At 41.9% G+C, this 20816-nt stretch overlaps 2 protein-coding genes across 2 annotated transcripts in view; one reads left to right on the top strand and one right to left on the bottom strand.

Moving 5' to 3' along the window:
* CACNA2D4 (calcium voltage-gated channel auxiliary subunit alpha2delta 4) overlaps positions 1 to 20816 on the bottom strand; it is a 177205-nt gene that overhangs the window by 57947 nt on the left and 98442 nt on the right.
* Positions 4345 to 20783, top strand: LRTM2 (leucine rich repeats and transmembrane domains 2). Its single transcript, XM_081210358.1, is given in 5 exon segments — positions 4345 to 4389; positions 4391 to 4426; positions 9447 to 9600; positions 13016 to 13606; positions 15841 to 20783. Coding segments are annotated over 5 exon segments (1269 nt in total). The 5' UTR covers positions 4345 to 4359; the 3' UTR covers positions 16299 to 20783.

Below are 20816 nucleotides of genomic sequence, written 5' to 3'. Positions count from 1 at the left end.
AAATAATTACAAACCAGATACTTTGACTTGGATTTTAAAATGAACTATGTACCTCTTTTCTAGTTGTCCATCCATATCCCAATCATTCCACCAATTGTGCCGCATGCAACGCATCCCACAAGCTCCACCAGAGAAACATATATCATACAAGCAAGGGAAGTGTGAATCTTAACCCTATCACAAAGGTTTTAAAGCATCCTTGGCCATATTCTTTAGACTGGACCACATTATAAAATACTGCACAGGTCAGTGGGGATGGGGACCAGACTATATTACTTATTTCCACACACTTGAAACATTGAAAGTGTAGCACATAAATCTGGAAGGGGCATGAAGAAGCCTAACAAACTGGACTGATTCCTTGTAGGAAATTTTGGCCCATAAGGACACCACCACCTGTTGAACAGTCCCACCTTTCTGAACCAAAATCTCTATCTTCCCCAACTTGGTGCCCTCCATGTGTTCTGGACTACAAGACGCATCAGCCTCAATCAGTACAGTCAATGGTCAGGGATAGAGAAAGGGATACTGAGTAGTTTTAATTATGGGAATATATCGCTACTCTAAGAGAATTTTATTTCAAATCACATTGTTTTCCACCATGATTCAGCTCTGCTTCCCCACTGGTCAATTGACGTCTATCACAACAGTAACAACAACAACAACTTATTATTTATACCCCGCCCATCTGGCTGGGTTTCCCCAGCCACTCTGGGCGGCTCCCAACAGAATATTATTAATTAATAAATAACAACAACAACCACAACAGCAACAACAAAACATCAAACATTTAAAACTTCCCTAAACAGTCGTTTCCCCTTGCTGGCTGCAAGGCAGAAGAGAACATTTTTCTTATATTGGACAGAATGCTATCTGCACATTTCCTCCTCTTTGGAATGAGAAGGATATGTTATATTTTAAAAAATGAAAGAGAGGGCTCTAGACAAGCTGATGTCCTAAACTAGCACCAGGTAGCACACATAGAATCTAGATCACGATCCAATAATCGAATACCAATGCTTAGACATAGTTAATGCTGTTGGGCAGTTGCCAACGGCCTGAGCCCTCAGGACGGCTGTTTACCTAGACACTGACTAAAAATGCTGTCTATAGCCACTTGAACTCAACACTCCTCTGAGTGGCTTCATTTTAATTTCCCCACAATGTCTCTAAAGCCCTGACATAACATTGCTCCAGAGTTGAGGTGGATAAAGCCTGGTTCTTTGTCAGGGTCCATTTTGCCATTTGTCATTCTATTCCATCATGTTTCCACCTCAATCTGTAATTATTTAAAACCTCATTAAAATGTCTATTGTTTCTAATATCTATTTTTTCACAAGATACATTTTTGTGTGCATTTTACCCTAAAATATTCCTTTTTACATCAAAAGATTTATTTTTAATACATTTATTGGTATGTTTTTGAACCAAGAATTCTATTGCAAAATTCAGAGAAGTTTGAAAATGTCTGTATATGCATGGGAGGAGGAAAGGGAAAGAGAAAGAGAGAGAATATGACTGGAAGATAATCTCCTTAAAGCATCCTCTATCATTTGCCAACTCTTCAGCAGAATTCTTACAAGGCTACAGCAACTGAGAAAGACTTTAGTGTCACTGATGTGTGTGAATAAGCTCTCAAGCACTCTGTGATATTGGCATATGTTCCAATCCTTATGAGCTACATTTCTCTAGTTTAACAGACATACACTCGGCACCCTTGACAAATTCCGTTTCTAGGAGCTACAGGTGAGAGATGAGTGCAAGAGTGGCTATGTTTGATGCCTGTTTTATCTATGAGACATTATTCATTTTGTGTTACACACACACGTGTGTGTGTGTGTGTGTGTGTGTGTGTGTGTGTGTGTGTATCAAACTGGTTTGTGCTTCCAGCTTGTGTGTAAATCCCTGAAGGTTTATAGGCTCACTGGATCAGACAATGGGAGAGATTTACCCAATGGAGATATTGCAAGGGCACAAAAGGTTAAAAACTGTAAAATATTTTCAATATGTTTATTTTTAATAATTGAAAATGGAACACTAACACAGAGAACAAAGTTTACTTGCAAAACCAGAGGCAGTAGAGGTCAATAATGTAACTGAGAATGATTGATGACTCTAGGAATTCATGAAGGACACAAATGTGAACAGTTATTAGCTAGGGTGCCCACAGCAGCCAACCTAACATTTTGAATATCTCTAATATCTAAAATTGTTGAGACTGAGTGGAAGGGAGTGGAGTTGACTTTTTAATACACTTGGCAGCCAAAATTCAAATATGCTGTGCTAAGACAAACCACAGGTCAAAGTGATCTGACCATTTTTATATTCAGGAAAGAGGAATCTAGAGAGAGTCCAGAGACTAGATATGATGAAGCACAGAAACTAGAATAAGTGAAGATTATGATATCAATGTTGACAAATATAGACATTACATTATACTGATAGAAATATGTGGAGGAAAGTTTGTGCATGTGTTATAAACGCATATGTTTGCAAACATGCATGGATTATATAGAGAGCCTGCTGACATGTACACATTGAAAGCACATTTTGTAAAGGATAATACAATTAAGATAATGAAAAACCTATCTCAGTTGCTAACATGAATCTTCATGAGGGTTTAAAATACATATTATGACAGCAGATCTATTCGTTTAAACCCAGGGCTCCGCCCCACTCTACCACTGGGCTCCACACACACCTATGCCCACAGATAAATCTAAGCAGAGTTCCCTGGTTCATTTACTCAGAAATAAATCCCATTTCTTTTAAGGGAGGGTACTTCTACATAAGATGTTTATGATTCCAGTCTTACGCTGTACCTAACTTTTTCCAGATTGATACCCTGTGTCTGTTCAGGGACATGTGACTACACACTTAAATGTCACTGCACAGTAATACTTAACTACATGCTCAACCATTTGAGATAGCAAAACAGGTTAGGGCTTTAAAGCCACAATCCCATGTTTGGAGTGTGTAGTTCATGCTGCCAGGGGCGTCTATTTGTATGTTTATTTGTGGGTTGTTTTTTATTTAAAAAAAAGACTGCTGTTATTTTCTGTGATGTTTATAATTATTTTGTTCTTCCTTTTTGCTTGAGACATATATGTGGAAGGTGATTACTAAATAGCAGCAGCAGCAGCAGCGTTAGTCTTGATTTATCAGAACCTAATATCTAATCTGGGACGCGGGTGGCGCTGTGGGTAAAACCTCAGTGCCTAGGACTTGCTGATCGTATGGTCGGCGGTTTGAATCCCCGCGGCGGGGTGAGCTCCCACCGTTCGGTCCCAGCTCCTGCCCACCTAGCAGTTCGAAAGCACTCTCAAGTGCAAGTAGATAAATCGGGACCACTTTATAGCGGGAAGGTAAACGGCGTTTTCGTGTGCTGCGCTGGTGCTGGCTCACCAGCTGCAGCTTCGTCACGCTGGCCACGTGACCCGGAAGTGTCTTCGGACGGCGCCGGCTCACGGCCTCTAGAGCGAGATGAGCACACAACCCTAGAGTTGGACACGACTGGCCTGTACAGGCAGGGGTACCTTTACCTTTACCTAATATCTAATCCAGACATTCAAATCCCAATGAGGGTCAGATGTACTTTACCACATGCTCTGTGTGGTTTAATCTGAAAACCCACACCAGCGAACACAGGAACATGGGAAGCTGCCTTATAGTGATTCAGACCATTGGTCCATCTAACTCAATACTATATACCAGGCACGTCCAACAGGTAGATCGTGATCTACCGGTAGATCACTGGACGTCTGTGGTAGATCACTGGCTCCCTCCAAAGAAGCTCAACAACCTTGGCTCCCCTAAAAAACAGGGCTTTCCTTCCTAAAAAAAGCAGCTCAACAACTTTGACCTGAACCTCCCAAAATGGGGTTGATCACTGTCAGTTTTTAACTCTGTGAATAGATCGCAATCTCTTGGGAGTTGGCCACCCCTGCTATATACACTAAGACTTGGAAACACCAAGGATTGAACATGGGACCTTCTGCTTGCAAAGGAGATGCTCTACCACTGAACCACAGTCCTTCCCCAAAGGGAGAGGAGAATTATGAAGAGTAGCAGTCCTTTCAAACCCAAGACCCCCTTTTAACTGAAACTTACAACATGGGACCCAGTTCTCTAATCATACATATTCATCTTCCCGTGCTTGCTTCTCATTTGCCAGGTATCAGGAAAGTATAGAAAAGGAAACCTTGGTAAATGCAATATGCATTGTAAATGCGACCAAGGTGTACCTGCTACAATCCTCTTTTATGCATTGTCCCCCGCTTTTCCTTACAAAAATCCCATACAGAAAAAAGAAAATGGTGGTTATGATTCTGCTGTGACCCACCCGAGATCAAGTTGCTCATGACACACTTGTGGGTCCCTCCTGACCCAACAAACCAAAGAGAAGTGGTACAGAGGATGCTTTAGGGTGAGGACTAGAATTGCTACCTCTCATTTTTTCTGACCATGGATCTGTTTCTTTTAACCCATGGGGAGTGAACATGGTGCCCTCCCATTAGCCCTGACCATTGGCCATGCTGGCTGGAGCTAATGAGACTTTAAATGCAACATCATCTGGAGGGTATCATGTCAGCTACTCCAACTTGCCTTCAGTTTGTGAGATGAGCAAGAATTCAACAGACAAAGTTTCCCTCACTGATCTAGAAAAAGGGTGTGCTTGTTGAATTTCTCTCTCTCATGCTATTGTTAAGAGCACAAAGACTCTAGGTTTCTGGAAAGAAACAACTAAAATAATTAAAGGTATTTTTCTCCCAATAGATACATTTTGATGAGGCGTCTGAATGATGTTGGTAAAACAAGAATATTAAATAGATATTTAACTCCCAAACCACAGCACAATTACTTCTCAGACTAATAAAAAATAATAATATTGGTTATATTTTGCCTGATTTTACCCTTCTGAGAGCTACAATTCCAAGCACCTTAGCAACTACAGTTCCCAGGATTCTTTGGTGAAAATCATGTACTTTAAAAGTGCTTTAAATATATGGTGAGGATGTGATCTATTAACTCTACATGCAGACTTTTTCAAAGTAGTATAATAGTAGTAATCATGAGTGATAGATGAAATTGATGATGGATGTAAGAGTCTATTAATTAAAATAAGGGAATATTATCATTCCCAAATGACTGCTAATTATGTATAGTGCGTTCCAGAAAATGTTTCTGTTGTAGTTAATCTTGATGTTGAAACAGATCTTAACATTTTATTTTTTAAAAAAGGTAGTCTCTTTCAGGAAAAAGTTTCTTAAAAAGGGATTGTACTCAAATTGGTCAAATCCTCTAATCTAGATGCCCACACATATGGAAAGAGGGAGGGAGGGAGGGAGGGAGGGAGGGAGGGAGGGAGAGGGAAAAAGAAAGAAGGTGATGACTTTTGTGATGATTCAAAGGTATAGGAAATGCACTTTGCACATGCTCAGAAGCAACTTCTTTGCTGTTATTTCTTCATAGATTTCCATCTAGGTCATGGTATTGAACACAGATTTTAGGGTTCAGCGGCTGGGGGGGGCAGCTAAAGCTCTCCACGTGGCTTAATTTGAGCCAAGATTCATCAGACCTTAGCTCTGGAACCCGTATTTAATGCTAGTACACAGCCTTGGGGCATATGAAGTAAGAACAGTGCCTCAGTAAACATGCAAAATGCCTTTTCTTCAATTCCTGCACATCACCTGTTTTTTGTTTTTGCACTTGACTGATAAATATTAGCTGTGTGAACTGACATTCCAAAGAAAAACATTGTGTTCAAGGTGTTGTGTGGGTAATAGGAAGGATGCAACCGAGATGTGTGATCTGTGACAGCCCATTCACACAGACAAGCCATCACGATGCCACGAGAAATGTGGATATGTGCAAACCAACCCTAAGTAAGAACAACAGGCAATTTACATAGGAGTCAGGGAAAGAGTTTTGAGGTTAAAGACTGGCATGGCTCCCAGTCAAGCTCAAGTGCTTCTCCCCCCCCCCCCTTTTTTTAAAGAAATATGTTTTCTGCCTTCACATCCTCAGCACAATCAGGTAGCAGCATTGTTAAGTTGTCCTTTTGAAAGGTGTACGTCTCTTTGGTTGTACTTGAGCCCAGCCGTACAGGTGGATTGTTGATAACATCAGAGCAGCAGCTGTAGAGCAAAACCAGGCTGAGCGATGGGGGTGGGAATGAGAGAGGCAAAGAGAGTGGCAGGCAGTTCCTAATACCTCAGGGAGGGAAGGACAGGATCATTCCACAACAGGATTTGAAACTGATCAACTCTCCAGCCCAGCCATCCAGCGCAGCCTGCTAAGTCTCTGTGGCTGTCAGCTTAACTCTGCTGCTGGTTCCTGTGGGGTAGGGGAGTTAAATAGGACACAGACTCTGAGAGGAGCAAACCTCTTTGCTGGGAGTCAAGGAGGCAGAGAAAGAGAGGAAAGAAGGTGAAATTTGGCCAGAGCCCAGGCTGATAAGCAGAGCATCTCCAGGTAAGTGCTCCTGCTGTGTCTTGGCAAAAAGGGGGAGAGGGAAGGAATATGTCCAGAGGATGCTCCAGTGGCTGGTTAAGAGCACTGGGGTGGGAGCCCTGAGCTCTAGCAGGCGCAAAGGGGTTTGAGGCTTTCCCTTTTGCAAGGAAGTGCAAGGAGAGATTCCAACTCTCTCTCTCTCTTTTTTGGAATGTGGTTTGTGTGTGTGTTTTGTGGGGTGGCGGGGGGGGGGGAGGCAGGCAGATATTTTGTAAACGCTCTTAATATCTTTCACCTCGGCATCCTCGTGTCAGATTATCTCTCTCAACAGCTTTCACGAATCACACCAAATCCTCTCGCCCTCTGTGCTGTGTGATTTTAAGAGCCTTTGGGAGGATTTGATTGCCCATCAAAATAAATGAATGAGGGGAGGGAGGAGGAAAGGAAAATGATGGACACGGACTGAGCTTCGGGCATATTATACAAAGCTAAAAATAAAGCCAAAAGGGAGACATAACATTTTCCAAGAGCAGGCGGGGAGGAACTGGGAAAAGAGGGAGGAGGGAGGAGAAGCCGGATTTTAGTGGGCATTCTCGCCGTTTCTGAGCCAATAGTGGGTGGGCTGCAAAGCTTCCCCCTGAATAAATCTGAAAAAGCAGCAGGAGGAGCGGTAAATGACACTTCCCAGAAACACTGACCCCTCCTGCCCCTGCCTTTGGTAGCTAAAGGGCAGGGGGAGAACCTGTTGTCATGGTGGCTCATTATAATCACCAGGGGATAAAACTGATTATCTTGGGGGTTTCTAATTAGGATGCTCACCTCCTCTGACATACAGACACTTCCTTTAGATTAAAATGTAATTCCTGCACCCCCCCATACCTCTGCTTTCATTTGTTTGCTCTTCAGCTGCTGCAAAATTAAATCTGTATAAACCACCAGGACTCTCCCCTCAAAATTGGGAGATGGGAACTCCTGTTGCAGGCATCTCCCCCGCTTTGTCACCCAGAAGGGATGAGGGGGAAGGGAAGCTTAGCAGCACAAAAGAGCTCCAAGCATGTCCCTAGGGGCATGACTGTATGCATTTTATGTACTTATTTTCTCCCAGTGGGTTCTGAAGCCCTGATTTCAGTGCAGCACCACAGCTGACTACACGGAAATTGGTAGGCTAGGCGATACATTTGCTGTTCACCAGGTCTAGCCTTCCAACTTCCTCCTAATGCTGGGGACATGTGAAGTAGACTTGGATTGAATAAAGTAATCCCAGCACTGGTTCACCCAAGCCTGTGCATGTGCATCTCTTGATCATAGCTGTCAACTTTCCCCTTTTCTTGAGAGGAATCCTATTCAGAATAAGGGAATTTCCCTTAAAAAAGGAAAAACGTTGACAGCTATGCTCATACACTTGAAAATCAGATGACTATCTGAACTAATTAACAATATTGTATATGAAGTGGCATGAAAGGTCTGTGATGTTAAACCTTCAACAGCCCAAGTCACACATGCATGTCATCACTTGATGCTGTGGTCATCAGATGGTGAGCACAGGAAATGTATACCACCAGATCGCTCTCCATCTATCTCATTGTCATCTACACTTACTGGCCACAAGGTTCCAGAGAGGAGTCTTTCACAGTCCCACCTTGAAATGCCAGGGTTTGAACCTGGAACCTTTTACATGCAAAGCATATGCTCTACCACTGAACTGCACTGTGAACCAGCTTCTAGGGTGTCTCTAAGCACATTAAGAATGGCTTCCTCTCGCCAGTGAGACGTTACACACATCTGGGATTAGAGGCGGGATGTTCAGGTCAGAAGATTTAGCTTAAAACTGGCACTGGGATTTCTCTTGTTGCAAACTAACTGAGGCAACCATGACTCTATACAATGTATTTCTACTACATTTAACCATGATGGTACCATTTATTAATTGGGAATGCTTATATGTCTTAGGGGTGTGTGGGCATGGGACAGCATTTGCAGTGGAGAAAGTGGGGTGATGATTAGGAGGATGTCCTCAACCTAGCTAGCAAGGAACTTCCAACAAGCAGTTCCACGTGTGATTTATTAGTTCTGCTCTGAACTTAACACACACAGGAAACATGTAAAGCAGGCACAGGGAAGATTCAAGAGTTTCCTAGAGGGAGCAATGTTTTTCCCCACAGAGCAGAAGAGGGATTGCATCGAATCAATACTGCCAGACATGGAGTGGAAAGAGGCTACTTCAGGCCTTTTTGTGCAAGTTCCTCCATAATTGTTTCTTGTTTGTTGCACATAATCTGCACATCTTCCCTCAAGTTTACTCTTTTGTTGTAGCAACATTGCATTTTTTCTGCTATCAAAACTGCAATATTTCGTAAATGCAATTCATTGCACTTTATGTGTGGCGACAAGGAATGTTGGACACACAAACTGGATATCATTTGTTATGTGATTAGTAATTAATGATGCAATTTAAACCCCTCCCAGCTACCTTTATGCATTTCTCTGCTAAAAAACTCCAGTACACCTGCACTGATATAGCCAATTTCAAAGCAATGAACAATCCTTGTTCATTATCTAATACTGCTTTCTGATTAAGGTCTATTAAAATGTGGTTTTCTTATATCTATGGGTTGGCAGAGTTCTTTCAGCCTTTTTTCTACACTCCCCTGCCAGCCACCTCATCTCATCTTTTTGGCCTTCCCCTTCACCAGCAGTTGAGAAGCACTTCCAAGATGGCACCATGCCTAATCTGAGCATTCAGATTTCCCAGAAAAATTGCTCCAACTTCACTACACATACCTAGCAGAATTTTGGAGATGCTTTTCCCACTGCCAATCCTCAGTGAGCACATTTTATTTTATTTTTTTTTATTTTTAAAAATATACTAAAGACGTCTCACCTTGCCTGATAGTAAAGCCAGTTAATTTCAGTGAGGTTTCTTCCAGACCTATATATGATTCTGTTAGACCCCTGATAGCCATGTGCTCTTTTGTTCTGCTTTTACCTTCTAGATTCGTCAGACTGCTGTTCATTCCTGCAAGAAAGTGTGCCAGCCTGGCTGGCAGGCACAGGACACCACGGGGAAAACAGTAACCATCATGCTGTCTCTGAGTGGAGGCTACTGGTGGAGCAACAGGCTTTCCCTGAGATGGAGAAAAACTAGCTGTAAGTACTGCCCAGGTTGTTTGCTAAGCAGGAGGCTGTCCCCTTTTTCTCCAGTGAGGGGGAAGGGAGAGTGTTTTTATTTCAATAGTGACTGTAGTGCTCAGATTTCCCCCCTATGAATGACAAGAAGTGTAATGCCGAAGGAAGAAGCAACGGTGCTTTCACATGTTGCAGATAATAATAATCAGTGGTTACAGGTTGTGATTTGAACAGGCTTGAGAGTGGTAAAAGTGTGGGTACCAACTTGCTCTTAATGCCTGAAACGATGCCCAATATGCAAAGGAGCCTCTATCACCTTCCACAGTAAGTCCTGTATATGTTGGTATCACAACAACCCACAAAAGTTAATATTTTTGCCCTCTTAAAAATATAACACCCATTATTTTGCAGTACAGAGAAGGCCAAACACTCATAGGGAAAAATTAATGATGTGAGGACCTGTGATGCACATCTCAAAACCATTTCAGTTCATGACAGTCATGTCATACATTGACCAGGCTATTCAATTGTCATAGTCACATTGCAAAGGACTATACTTAAATTTTAAGTTGCTCTTTCCTATGTTACAGACCACATTAACTATATTCACAAGCTTTACAAATGTCAAAGTCCAGATGGTGTCATTTGTGAAGCAGCCTATATTGGCCCAATTCCATTAAACTACTCATTGCGGTGATTCTTACAGTATGAGGTTCAAGAAGTTGAATTAAGTCATGCACTACGGGGGAAAAGTGGAAGCAGTGGTATGTTGATGTGTTTCGTGTAATATTTGCATGCACACACCAACATTTCTTTCCCACTAATAGTTTCCAAAAGAGCTCACATTGTTCGTCTTCTTAGCGAACAATCCCTGCTGGGGCATTAGCTCCAGAGCTTAAAAAAATGTGGATATGATAAAGCAGGAACAATAGAAGTTTGAGGTAGGCTAACAGCACAAACCTCTGCAGACCTACTTAGAAGTAAATCCCATTGAGTTCAGTGGGAACTATTCCTGGATAAGCAAGTATAGGACTTCAGTCTAAGCATTACTCCAGTGGAACCACCAAGCCACCTCTGCAGTGAGTTATGAAGAGAGTTATTTTTGTTAATGAGGATACATGCAGCTAAGCTAGGCAGGGGGTATAGACTCACACCAAAAAGAAAGACTAGGGGTCAGAACACAAGATGCTGATGATATTTACAGAGGAAATTATTTCCTTTTGCCTAAGAGCCTTGCCTTTGTTATACACCCTTGCTTCCTAGATTGCCATTATAAATTATTTACTCTAAACGCCACTGAGCCCAGACCTAATCTTATATTCCTGGATCATCTTACTACAGTCCTGAACATCTCACAAAGTAACATTACCTTTTCTTGACATAAGATCATACAGTATGCTGAATATTTCACTTAGACTATTGTTTAGTAGTTAATGCTACTTTTCATGAGACAAAAAATTCCTACCTGCTCTGCTGAGCATTCACAGGCACACTGCCTTTTGAGACCTGAGTAACCATACCTGTATCCCTAACTAACCACACCATGACCTTACATTTTTGCCTAGTAGATATTGTTGGAGTTTCCTTCAGGAAAACATGTAACGTTGTCCCCCTGCCTCTCTCAGCCATCATTATAGTAGTAGAGTTGCGGTGTAAATTAAAATTCTCAGGAAATTATGCACCCAGATGTCTGGTAGGGGTAGCAGTACTAATGGTAGTTTCCCAGAGGTGGTTAGAGCATAAAGGATGGCATTTGCTAAAACAGACATAGAAGAGTGTCACCTATATAGCCTTACCTGATACATTCTCACCTTTCCCTGTACACAAAGCAGCTAAATGTGCTCTCATCATCACAGATATCACTGTATAATTAATATGGTACTTCAGTCAAGCATCCAAGAAAAGCAAGATCACTTGCACAATTCATGTCACTTTCCCTTCCCTCTTGTTCTTTCAAGCATCATCCTACATCCATAGAATGAGATACTCTGAGTGGAATTAAATACCTCTAGACAGAGAATACCAACTCTGGTGCCAACAGGATCTGTTTTCTGGGTTCATGGCATCCCTTGTAACATCTATGCTATTGACCCTGGCCTCTTCTTAGTAGAAAGGCTGCTGTGAGGCCACAGAACACCCCCACCCTCACCGCCTATTGCTTAACTTTTGTTAGGAGAGTTGGGGTAGAAACTTGAATCAGCATCTGCTGGACCTGTATAGATGTCAATTCACTTAACTGAGAGGAAGAAACTTATTAAGAATCCTTCAGACTACAGACTTTGTTTGGAACCTGAAATGGTTCAACAAATACCACATTACTTAATACCAAAGACTGTGTGGGAAACAGGTATAAGATTTGGATTTAGCCCTTGAATTAGGTATCAGTATTCAGGTCCATATGCATATTCATTGGTTTTGGATTTAACCCAAATCCAAAATGTATGATGTGCTTAGAAAATGAAAGCAGTTTGCAATGCTTTTTTTCGACTGTAGATCAAGGGCTGCTGACTTTGGGAACATTTATTCACCTTTAAGTTATTAAAATCAGGTAAAACCATCTAGTTTTAAGATTCTTTCATTCCACGGAGGGAAGCAGATGGAAGGGCATTTTCTTTGGGGGAAACACACCTTTCAAACCTATTGCCTGCTTTACTTCATCCTTTGAGTGCTTATTTGTTGACCTTCAGAAAATTGTGCAAGGTTTCTCTTTTCAGGCTTCACTATTTAGGTCTTAGATATGTAGCATGGATTTTAGTAGTTCATGAGTAACCAGGGTCTTTGGACACTGGCTGCAAAATGCTAACTACATTAAAATTTGTACTGGAGTCAAAATCATCTCTGTCCACCACAAATTCTGTTTTTAAGAAAACACAATGAATTGATAATTTGCTTTCTAAGTAACAACTTAAAGGTGTCCAATCAAATATTATCAAAACTATTCTGATAATTTAGAAAGAGTTAGCAATTTTCTATTCTAGCTCTGAGTTGTTCTTCCATCATGCTTGGCTTTATTGTATCTATTATATTGAAGCACACTGGAATCAGGCAGCAAAGCCCTCTGGGAATATGCTGACCTTTCTCCCTCACCATACTGTAAGAATGTTTATTCCTTAGCCCTGCTAGCTCATAAAAGGCTAAAAGGAAGTTCACACTGTGGGAATCCATCTGGCAGTACAAGGATTCATCCATGAGGAAGCTCATTTGGTTATCATTCTAATCACAGACTATTAAGAGAACTGAGATTATTAAGAAGCTATCCTATATAGGGTCATACCAACTGGGCATCAGGCCACAAGGTAGATTCTTCTCACTAGACATGAGAAGACATTCTGCATCTGGCTGCAAAGGAAGGCAAAAATCTTAAGTGAAACTGTGCATACAGTCTACCAATGATGTTGTTTTAATACATGTTCTTTCCCCCTCTTTTCTTTTGCAGTGCTTGCCTGTTGGCTTTCATTCTGTGCAGCAGAGTCCCTCATTGCTTGCCCCTCCCTTTGCAAATGCAACAGCGGTACTCTAGAGGTGGACTGCAGTGGCTTGGGCCTTTCATCAATCCCCTTGGACATTCCTACAAATACCAGGACCTTCCTTTTCCTCAACAACCAACTCAGCATTTTGCCAGAACAAACTTTCTCCAATTTCTCTGCCCTCCAGAGACTGGATCTTTCCAACAACTTCTTAGACCAACTTCCTGAGAACATTTTCAGAGATCTAGTAAACCTCACTGAACTACAGCTGAGGAACAACAGCATCAGGAGCCTGGATAAAGATCTTCTGCAGAACACTGTTCTTCTGCGTCAGCTGGACCTCTCCATCAATGGGCTTGCTCAAATCCCATCAGGCATCTTTGATGACCTGCCGTCTCTCCGTTGGCTTTCCCTCAGGTCAAATCGCCTGCAGAATTTGGACAGGGTGACCTTTGAGCCTTTAGTTAGCCTGCGACAGTTGCAAGTGGGGGACAACCCCTGGGAATGTGACTGCAACCTGAGAGATTTTAAATACTGGATGGAATGGTTCTCTTACAGAGGTAGGTACCACTGAGAGAGGTCCAAATCTCAATATTGAAGGTTATGCACTCCTAGTCTTTCCTGGCTATAAAGGGCTGAAAAGGAGCAGCTAGACAGGAAAGAGAGAAAAGTTGGACTGATCAGGCTGACCCAAATTCTAATTCTCAGATATGGAGAACGGTCACTATGCATTATAATCCTGCTGTATTATGTTACAAAGTCGCATGTTGTAGTTGGAGTTGCAGGTTATCTTCTCATCCAAATTTCTCTCTGCATATGCTGACAGTTGTCCAAACTTTCAGAAGAGGATATAATTGAAGGGATCAAGATGAGGAAGGCGTCAAGCCCATCTGATCATTTTGGAGTTTCCAAATTCACTGGCTGCAAATCGCTACAGTGGGAAAAAGATCAGGGGAACGTGTAGTTGCTAGAATGCAAAATGAATTACAGAATGCATTCAGATATTTTCCTTGATCAGGCAATTTCACTGGTGCTAAACACCAAACAAAGCAGAGGGAAGGTCAGTGGTCGTATTGCGCAGTTTGGATTTTGACCTTAGTACTACCAATTGTGTGCAAGATTCCCACAGTGGACTTTGACCTCTGCTCTCTCAATGGGGATTTCACTGTTTCAATAGAGCCAGTGCCCAGGCAACCATAATTTTATATCTAAGTTCTCCCATCTGGGGGAAAAATGGCTCAGCAGCATATATGTCAATGATGATGTGTTAATTAACAGTAACCTTTGAGTCAATTAACTGTAGTATGTTGTTATTACTGATGGAAAATGTTAAATATTTCTAACTGCTGAAACACTATAACCTGAGCTAAAAGCAAGAGCTTTAATTGCTGGCTACCCTTTTTGATACAGGCAAGTTCCTCTCTCTCTCTCTCTCTCTCTCTCTCTCTCTCCCTCCCTCCCTTAGTAATGTCATTGATTGTTGTTCAAATTCTTTTTCCAATTTACCTTGTGAGTCTGATTTTGGGCCAAGGGCAAGTTAAACATTGTTATAAAGTGTTAGTAGACAGGAAAAAAGCAGCAGCAATGTATAGGACGTTCTTCTTACATTGTGTTGAAACAGAAAGCAATAAAGGGCTAAAGGTAGCAGGATCTCTTAGGGTAGCAATCAATATCTGTTTTGCTGATGGATACAGAGGACTCTTGTTTAGCCACACATTATTTAGGGGACTCTAATCTAATAGAAGTTTCAGCCTATGAAGGCTTCTGAGTTTCATGGACAAAATCTCAGTGACATCAGTTATGCACTATCAACACTGCTGGTGGTTATAAGGCTGTGGAAAAAGAATAGCTAAGCTGGTGTTTTTCAGCATATTCCACAAAGACAACTATCCCCATAACTTGAGACTGTCTTGGGTCTCACACTTGTCACCTAGTTTCCAAACAGAACGTTCTCTGTGTAACACATTTCTTCACTCAAAATGGCCAAATGCTTAGTTAAAGAAGGGGTGGGTGGGTGGCTTTGTTGTTGGCATCCATCTGTCTAAAGAGACAATGGAGTGAGCCCCTGGGAGGTGAAATCAAACTGCTGCATTAGCAGCACCTAAGTGACCTTCCTGGGGTGCAAGCCTAGGCAGTATGTATGGAGGTCCTGGGCCTCACTGATGTGGTCCAAAGGAGAGCAGAGCACCAACTTGGCTGCAGGTGATGTCATAGGTGTACAAGGTGCCATCCAACCATTTTAGGGATTCCACACTGGATTTGTAGGGTTTACTACTTAGCTTTTTCTTCTTCCGAAGATATCCTACAAGGCAGCAGAGGCTTAGGATCACAGTTTTACTTCTAGATGGGCTATCTTCCTAGGTTGATGAGTCCCATCTGCCCCTCACTTCCCTCTACAGCACATACAAAAACTGCCTTCTTGATCATTGGTTCCACTATTGGTCTCATCTGCTTCAGAGCCTGTCTTTGCATACAGGGGGAGTCCCTAACTCACCAAGGGCTTGAAATCCATCAGCTACCCCCACCTGGGGTGTTAGGAGAGGGGTACTGCCATCATGCTCCTTCTGGGGTAGTTTGTCCACCTTTGGTCCCCAACCTGCACTCAGCTCTCACCTGCAGCTCCTAGAAACTCTCAGCATATGACATAAGCTATGCCCCGGGAAGAGGGAACTATCCCTGTATATTTAAGTGCTCAGCCACAGCAGCTGCATTGAAATGAATTATTGCTCTGAGCATGATGTGATCTGATACCAAAATAAGGTACTGAATGTGCTTCTTTTTTCTTATGGGACAGGAGGAAAGATAGACCAACTGGCATGTACCCTGCCTAAGGAGCTACGGGGGAAAGATATGCGCATGGTGCCCATGGAGATGTTTAACTACTGTTCCCAGCTGGAGGATGAGAACAGCTCTACCGTACTGGACAATATTGGTCCTCCTTGCAGTAAGGGAGCCCCGACTGCTCCCAAGCCTAAAACAACAACTCCTGAAGCAGAAGAGGATCCCAGTGTGGGTTGCCCCCAGAAACAAAGATACCGGCCTGTCAGTGTGCGCCGAGCCATTGGCACAGTCATCATAGCTGGGGTGGTTTGTGGCATTGTGTGTATTATGATGGTAGTGGCAGCAGCATATGGCTGTATCTATGCATCTCTCATGGCTAAGTACCATCGGGAGCTGAAGAAGAGGCAGCCATTAATGGGTGACACAGAAGGCGAACATGAGGAACAAAAGCAGATTTCCTCTGTGGCATGAATACCTTATTGGAAATTAGTGGCAGAGGAGAACAGGATATGAGAGGCCTATGGCTTGGGCCTTTCCACATCTTCCAAGACATACAGATGGACTGTGCTGCTGTTCCATTCATCCAATTAGTAAAACATGCTTCTGGGTTCAGAACACCTGGCTCTGGGTTCAAGTCCCTCTCACTTGCCTCTGTCCTCATGTACTTCCAAGTGAATAAACTGTAGTCAGACCTCAAGTGCTTATCATTTTTCCTCTTTGCACAAGACTCCCCACAGACGCTCATTTATGGGGAAGTTCAGCCAACCCAGCACTATCTTGCCTCTGCTTCAGTTCCTGACGCCTTCAGAAACTCCCATACCACCACAGAATCTTTTACCAACAAAACAAGCAGCCAAAGGCACTAAGACAACTCCTGTGGAAGTGTCTAAACTTCACAGGTTGGGTCACTGATATTACTGCATGACAATCTACTCCTTCCCATTAGCTGTATATTCAGAAAAACCCAGTTCAGAGCCAGCCCAGAACTGATGAAAGGCCTGTAACTGAGTGCACAATATCCACAGGGAATTTGACTTTCCTGTTTTTAACATTACAAAGGAATTAATATCCTTTTACATAAAAAATACGCATTGCGTATACTCACTCTGTTGTGTAGTCTAGTCTACACAACAAAGGGTGCAGACAAATAAAAATATTAACATAGGCTGATCACCCACATATATACACAGACTTATTCATATACACACCTCTTTCCTTTGCATACCATCTGTAGATTACTATTTGTAGAGCGCTATAAAGTGTGCCAGCCACTGTCTGATATGGATGATAATTTATAATCCCTGCAATGAAGGACATTAAAAAGTATTTGAAGAAGAAGCAAAGGTGAAATAAAGGAAGGATGGGTCGTGACTATTAAAAGGAGAGTTACTTTGGGAAGGCTAATGTGTATCCTCCAAAAGGGAAAACATTTTTTCTGGGATATTAGAGAATTAATCTGAAAGGCTCTTATAGTCTTTGTGGCAGAAGTGGGTCTCTAGAAGGGATTTAAGAGGAGAACAACCTTTCTGATCTCCTTAGAAAGAGTATTTTGAGGACTTGGGTAGTGGTGGGGAGGAGTATGGAAGTGGTCTTATGGAAACAATACACACTGTAGGTCATAACCAGAATCATTAATGTGGCTATATGCAATGTAACACAGTGTGGGTCAGATGGGGAGAATTGGACAAAATGATTTAGAGCTATGAATAAGACATCAAGGAGTATCAGTGTAAAATGTAGAGAGAGGAGATGCTGTTCAGGGTCAATGTTGGTCGGCTCTTCATGCAAACAATCTACTGATATAGGCATGTATGAATGACACTGGTGCATGTAAGCAGCCATGCAAGAGTCCTACTCAAAAACAGGGAGAGTAGCATTAATATTCTCTGCAGCATCCATGCATATAATACACACATACATTCAAGGAACACACAGATGCATACATGAGCACAAGCATGCATGTGCACATACACACTGAACACACATGAATTCTTATGCAGGGTATCTTTCCCAAGCTCAAAGCATATCACATTAGCCTCATTTCTTTTCAACCTGATGGCAGGGAGGAGGGAACCAACATAAGGACTCATTTTATATCTCTGAAAGTGGGATAAAGTGCTGTCTCCAGGGGAGAGCACATATTGCCATGGTAACCTGCTCTAGCCCGTCACAGCGGGTATTCCTGGGATAGGAAGATGACACGAGAGGTCGTGCAGCCGCAGTTTTTGTGGATACTGTGATCCTTGCAGTCATGAAAAAAAAATTGGCAGCTGGCCCAGATTCCAAGGTATCTCTCTAGCAACTCAGGAGCAGAGCCCAACCATCACCTTAGTTGGGCATGGAGCAGGTCTTCAGAATTCTTCCTTCTTTTGTCGTATCCTTATGCCTTTCAATGAGCTCAAGTTCTTTCTTTAACTGTTGCTGCTGGTTTGAGTAGAAGCAATGCTTACTTTCCTTTAATTCATCCCTAAATCTCCTGTCAGCAAACAAGAACACTGTGAAGGACTCAAGATTACATCTTGGGAGCAGTAATTCAACCCTCTACCATCCTATTAGCAAAGAACTACCACATCCCAAAAGAGGGAATAACCTTCAGACAGACAGGCATGGCAGGAAAAAAATTCTCATGGAACATTAGAGAGGAGACAGTGGGAAATGAGATTCATTCATTTATTAAATTTGTATCTCCTACCTTTCCTCTCAAAGGAGCCCAGGGCAGCAAACATCAAAATGGTAAAACAACACAATTTAAAGTGGTATCCAAACGGTGAATATGGCTATGGCATCTAATTTTAAGATCTGTGCAGAAGGTCAGCATCAAGGTAAGAGGCAAATTCCAAGAATGGAGAATAGACTCTTTCTCTCATTACGTACCATGTATGTATTGTAGTCCCTCAAAGTGTGCAACTCCACTTCCGCTTTATCCCAGACTGATGGGCAAAACTAGGCTACTAAAGACTCTAGCTAATGTATGTATGTATGCCTGTATTGCTCCTACTGCATATATACCCAACAAACTAGCACTGGCACTCTGCCTGCTGGATATACAATTCCAACCTTACTGTCTCTATAATCTTCCCAAAGGTAACATACATACTGGACAGCACAATTATACTTGAAATTGGATTTTTGTCAGAGCTGTATATTTATAGATCTCTATTTTACTTCTAAGAAATAATTATGACATGATTGCACAGAACAAATGATGTGTGCATGTGTGTTTAGAAGATGAGAAGAATTGAGGAGCGTAAATTAGGTGGGGGGGGGGAATCCCCTTCCTCTTCCATTCCCTAGTCTCACCTTTGGCAGGTTTCCCTTTGTTGCCAATTACATTTTCTGTTTTCCATGTTGTGAGTTTAATTACAACTTTAAACTTTATTCCAATTTATCATTTGTTATGGCATAGGGTTGGCCCTGATACTTCCACATTTTGAAATCCACATCTGAAAAGGGGAAGTAAGTGAAGGGACAAAGTAAGCGTTTGTTGAGAAAAGTAGGGGTGTTGAATGGATAATGTTGGTCCCAAAGACACTGGAGTACTTGGGTAGTAAAATGGGCTGTTAAGAATGCAATAAGCCAATATAGGAAGTGTCCTCTTTCAAGCTACTGGGAAACTGTGCCTTCAGCTGTAATCAGAAGGTCTGGAATGATCTTGTTACATCATTTAGCATTCTTGAACTAGGGTTGAGGAAACTCTATGAAGTCTCAGAAAATATGCAAAATGTCTTGCATCCCATCATCTTCCATTCATATAAAACCACAATATATACCTGTTGAAAACACAGGGATTTAGACCATCTGATTCTTATATGGCTGCTACAAGTATATACTCTGGCTGTGGGCAGTATAGATAATCAAAAGAAGAAAGGGTTTGGATCCACCAATTTCATAATACTTATTCCATTTGAAAAAGAGGTTCACTTGTATAACATTTCAGAACTGCTGTTCAAGTGAACTGAGAAGATGAATACCTTAGCAATAGGGCCCTTCAGCAGAATCAGTATACTCTTTCTACTGGTTAGAGATCAGCATGCATACCTGTACTAAACTACCTATGTATAAGACCAAAATACTATCAGAAGTATATGCATGTGTAACTGTTATGCTGAGATTATTCAGGAGTTTAGCGATATGCCATCAGTGTTAAAATTTGTATATACAAGACCACAGGGCACTTCACAAATGGCACAAATAATGCCTATTAATGTGCCACTTGAAAACTCTCTTACTATGGGATCTAACATAGGGAATAGCCCTAATACTCCATAACTTTCAAACTATCCAGCTATTAATTTTAATAACCAGACTGATGTTTCTTTCTCTGTAGGTATGAGTAGGCCTGGTTTTGAAAACACATGCCAAAGTGCCATCACTGAAAATGAAGCAGCATAGCTCTCCTGTGGGCTTGACTGGTGCTGATCAAAACAGATTGGAAGATAATTAGAAATGAGAAAGGGATGCAGTGCAAACATTCATAATGCATGCACCTGTTAACATCACTGCAGAAATCCGGCATACAAGAGGTTTAAGTAAAAATTCCTACATCACTTGTGAAAACTCCCTTAGTATGCTCCAGACTATTAGGTGCAGCCAGCAGCTGACAGCTAAGGAGAGAGTACCCTTTAAAAAAAAAGTTGGCAAAAAGCCATAATGAAGGACAACCTAATTCTTTTAGTAAAGGTGGATATAGACAAAAATGTGCTTTCCTGTGCTGGTAGGTCAATACAGCAACCAAGGAAAGTTTAGCTCCTGGTACAGTCAGACTAACCCAAGAAAACAAGAGGTAGGCACAGTTCCTCGGGGTGGGGGTCTTGAAAGGAGGACAGATGGCACATACAATCCTTTTTTTCTGTTAGAATTTAATGGAGAACCAGTTTTTAAAAAGCAGCTGAAGGTATATTATATTTCTGGCTTGTTGTTTTAGAAGAATAATAAAGAATGTATTTTCCTATGCAACTCCTGTTTTACGTTTGGTTTGTGGAAATAACC

Source organism: Podarcis bocagei (genome assembly GCF_964188305.1).
Source record: "Podarcis bocagei genome assembly, chromosome: 10".
Lineage (NCBI taxonomy): Eukaryota > Metazoa > Chordata > Lepidosauria > Squamata > Lacertidae > Podarcis > Podarcis bocagei.
This window is presented reverse-complemented; position numbering and strand designations above follow the sequence as displayed.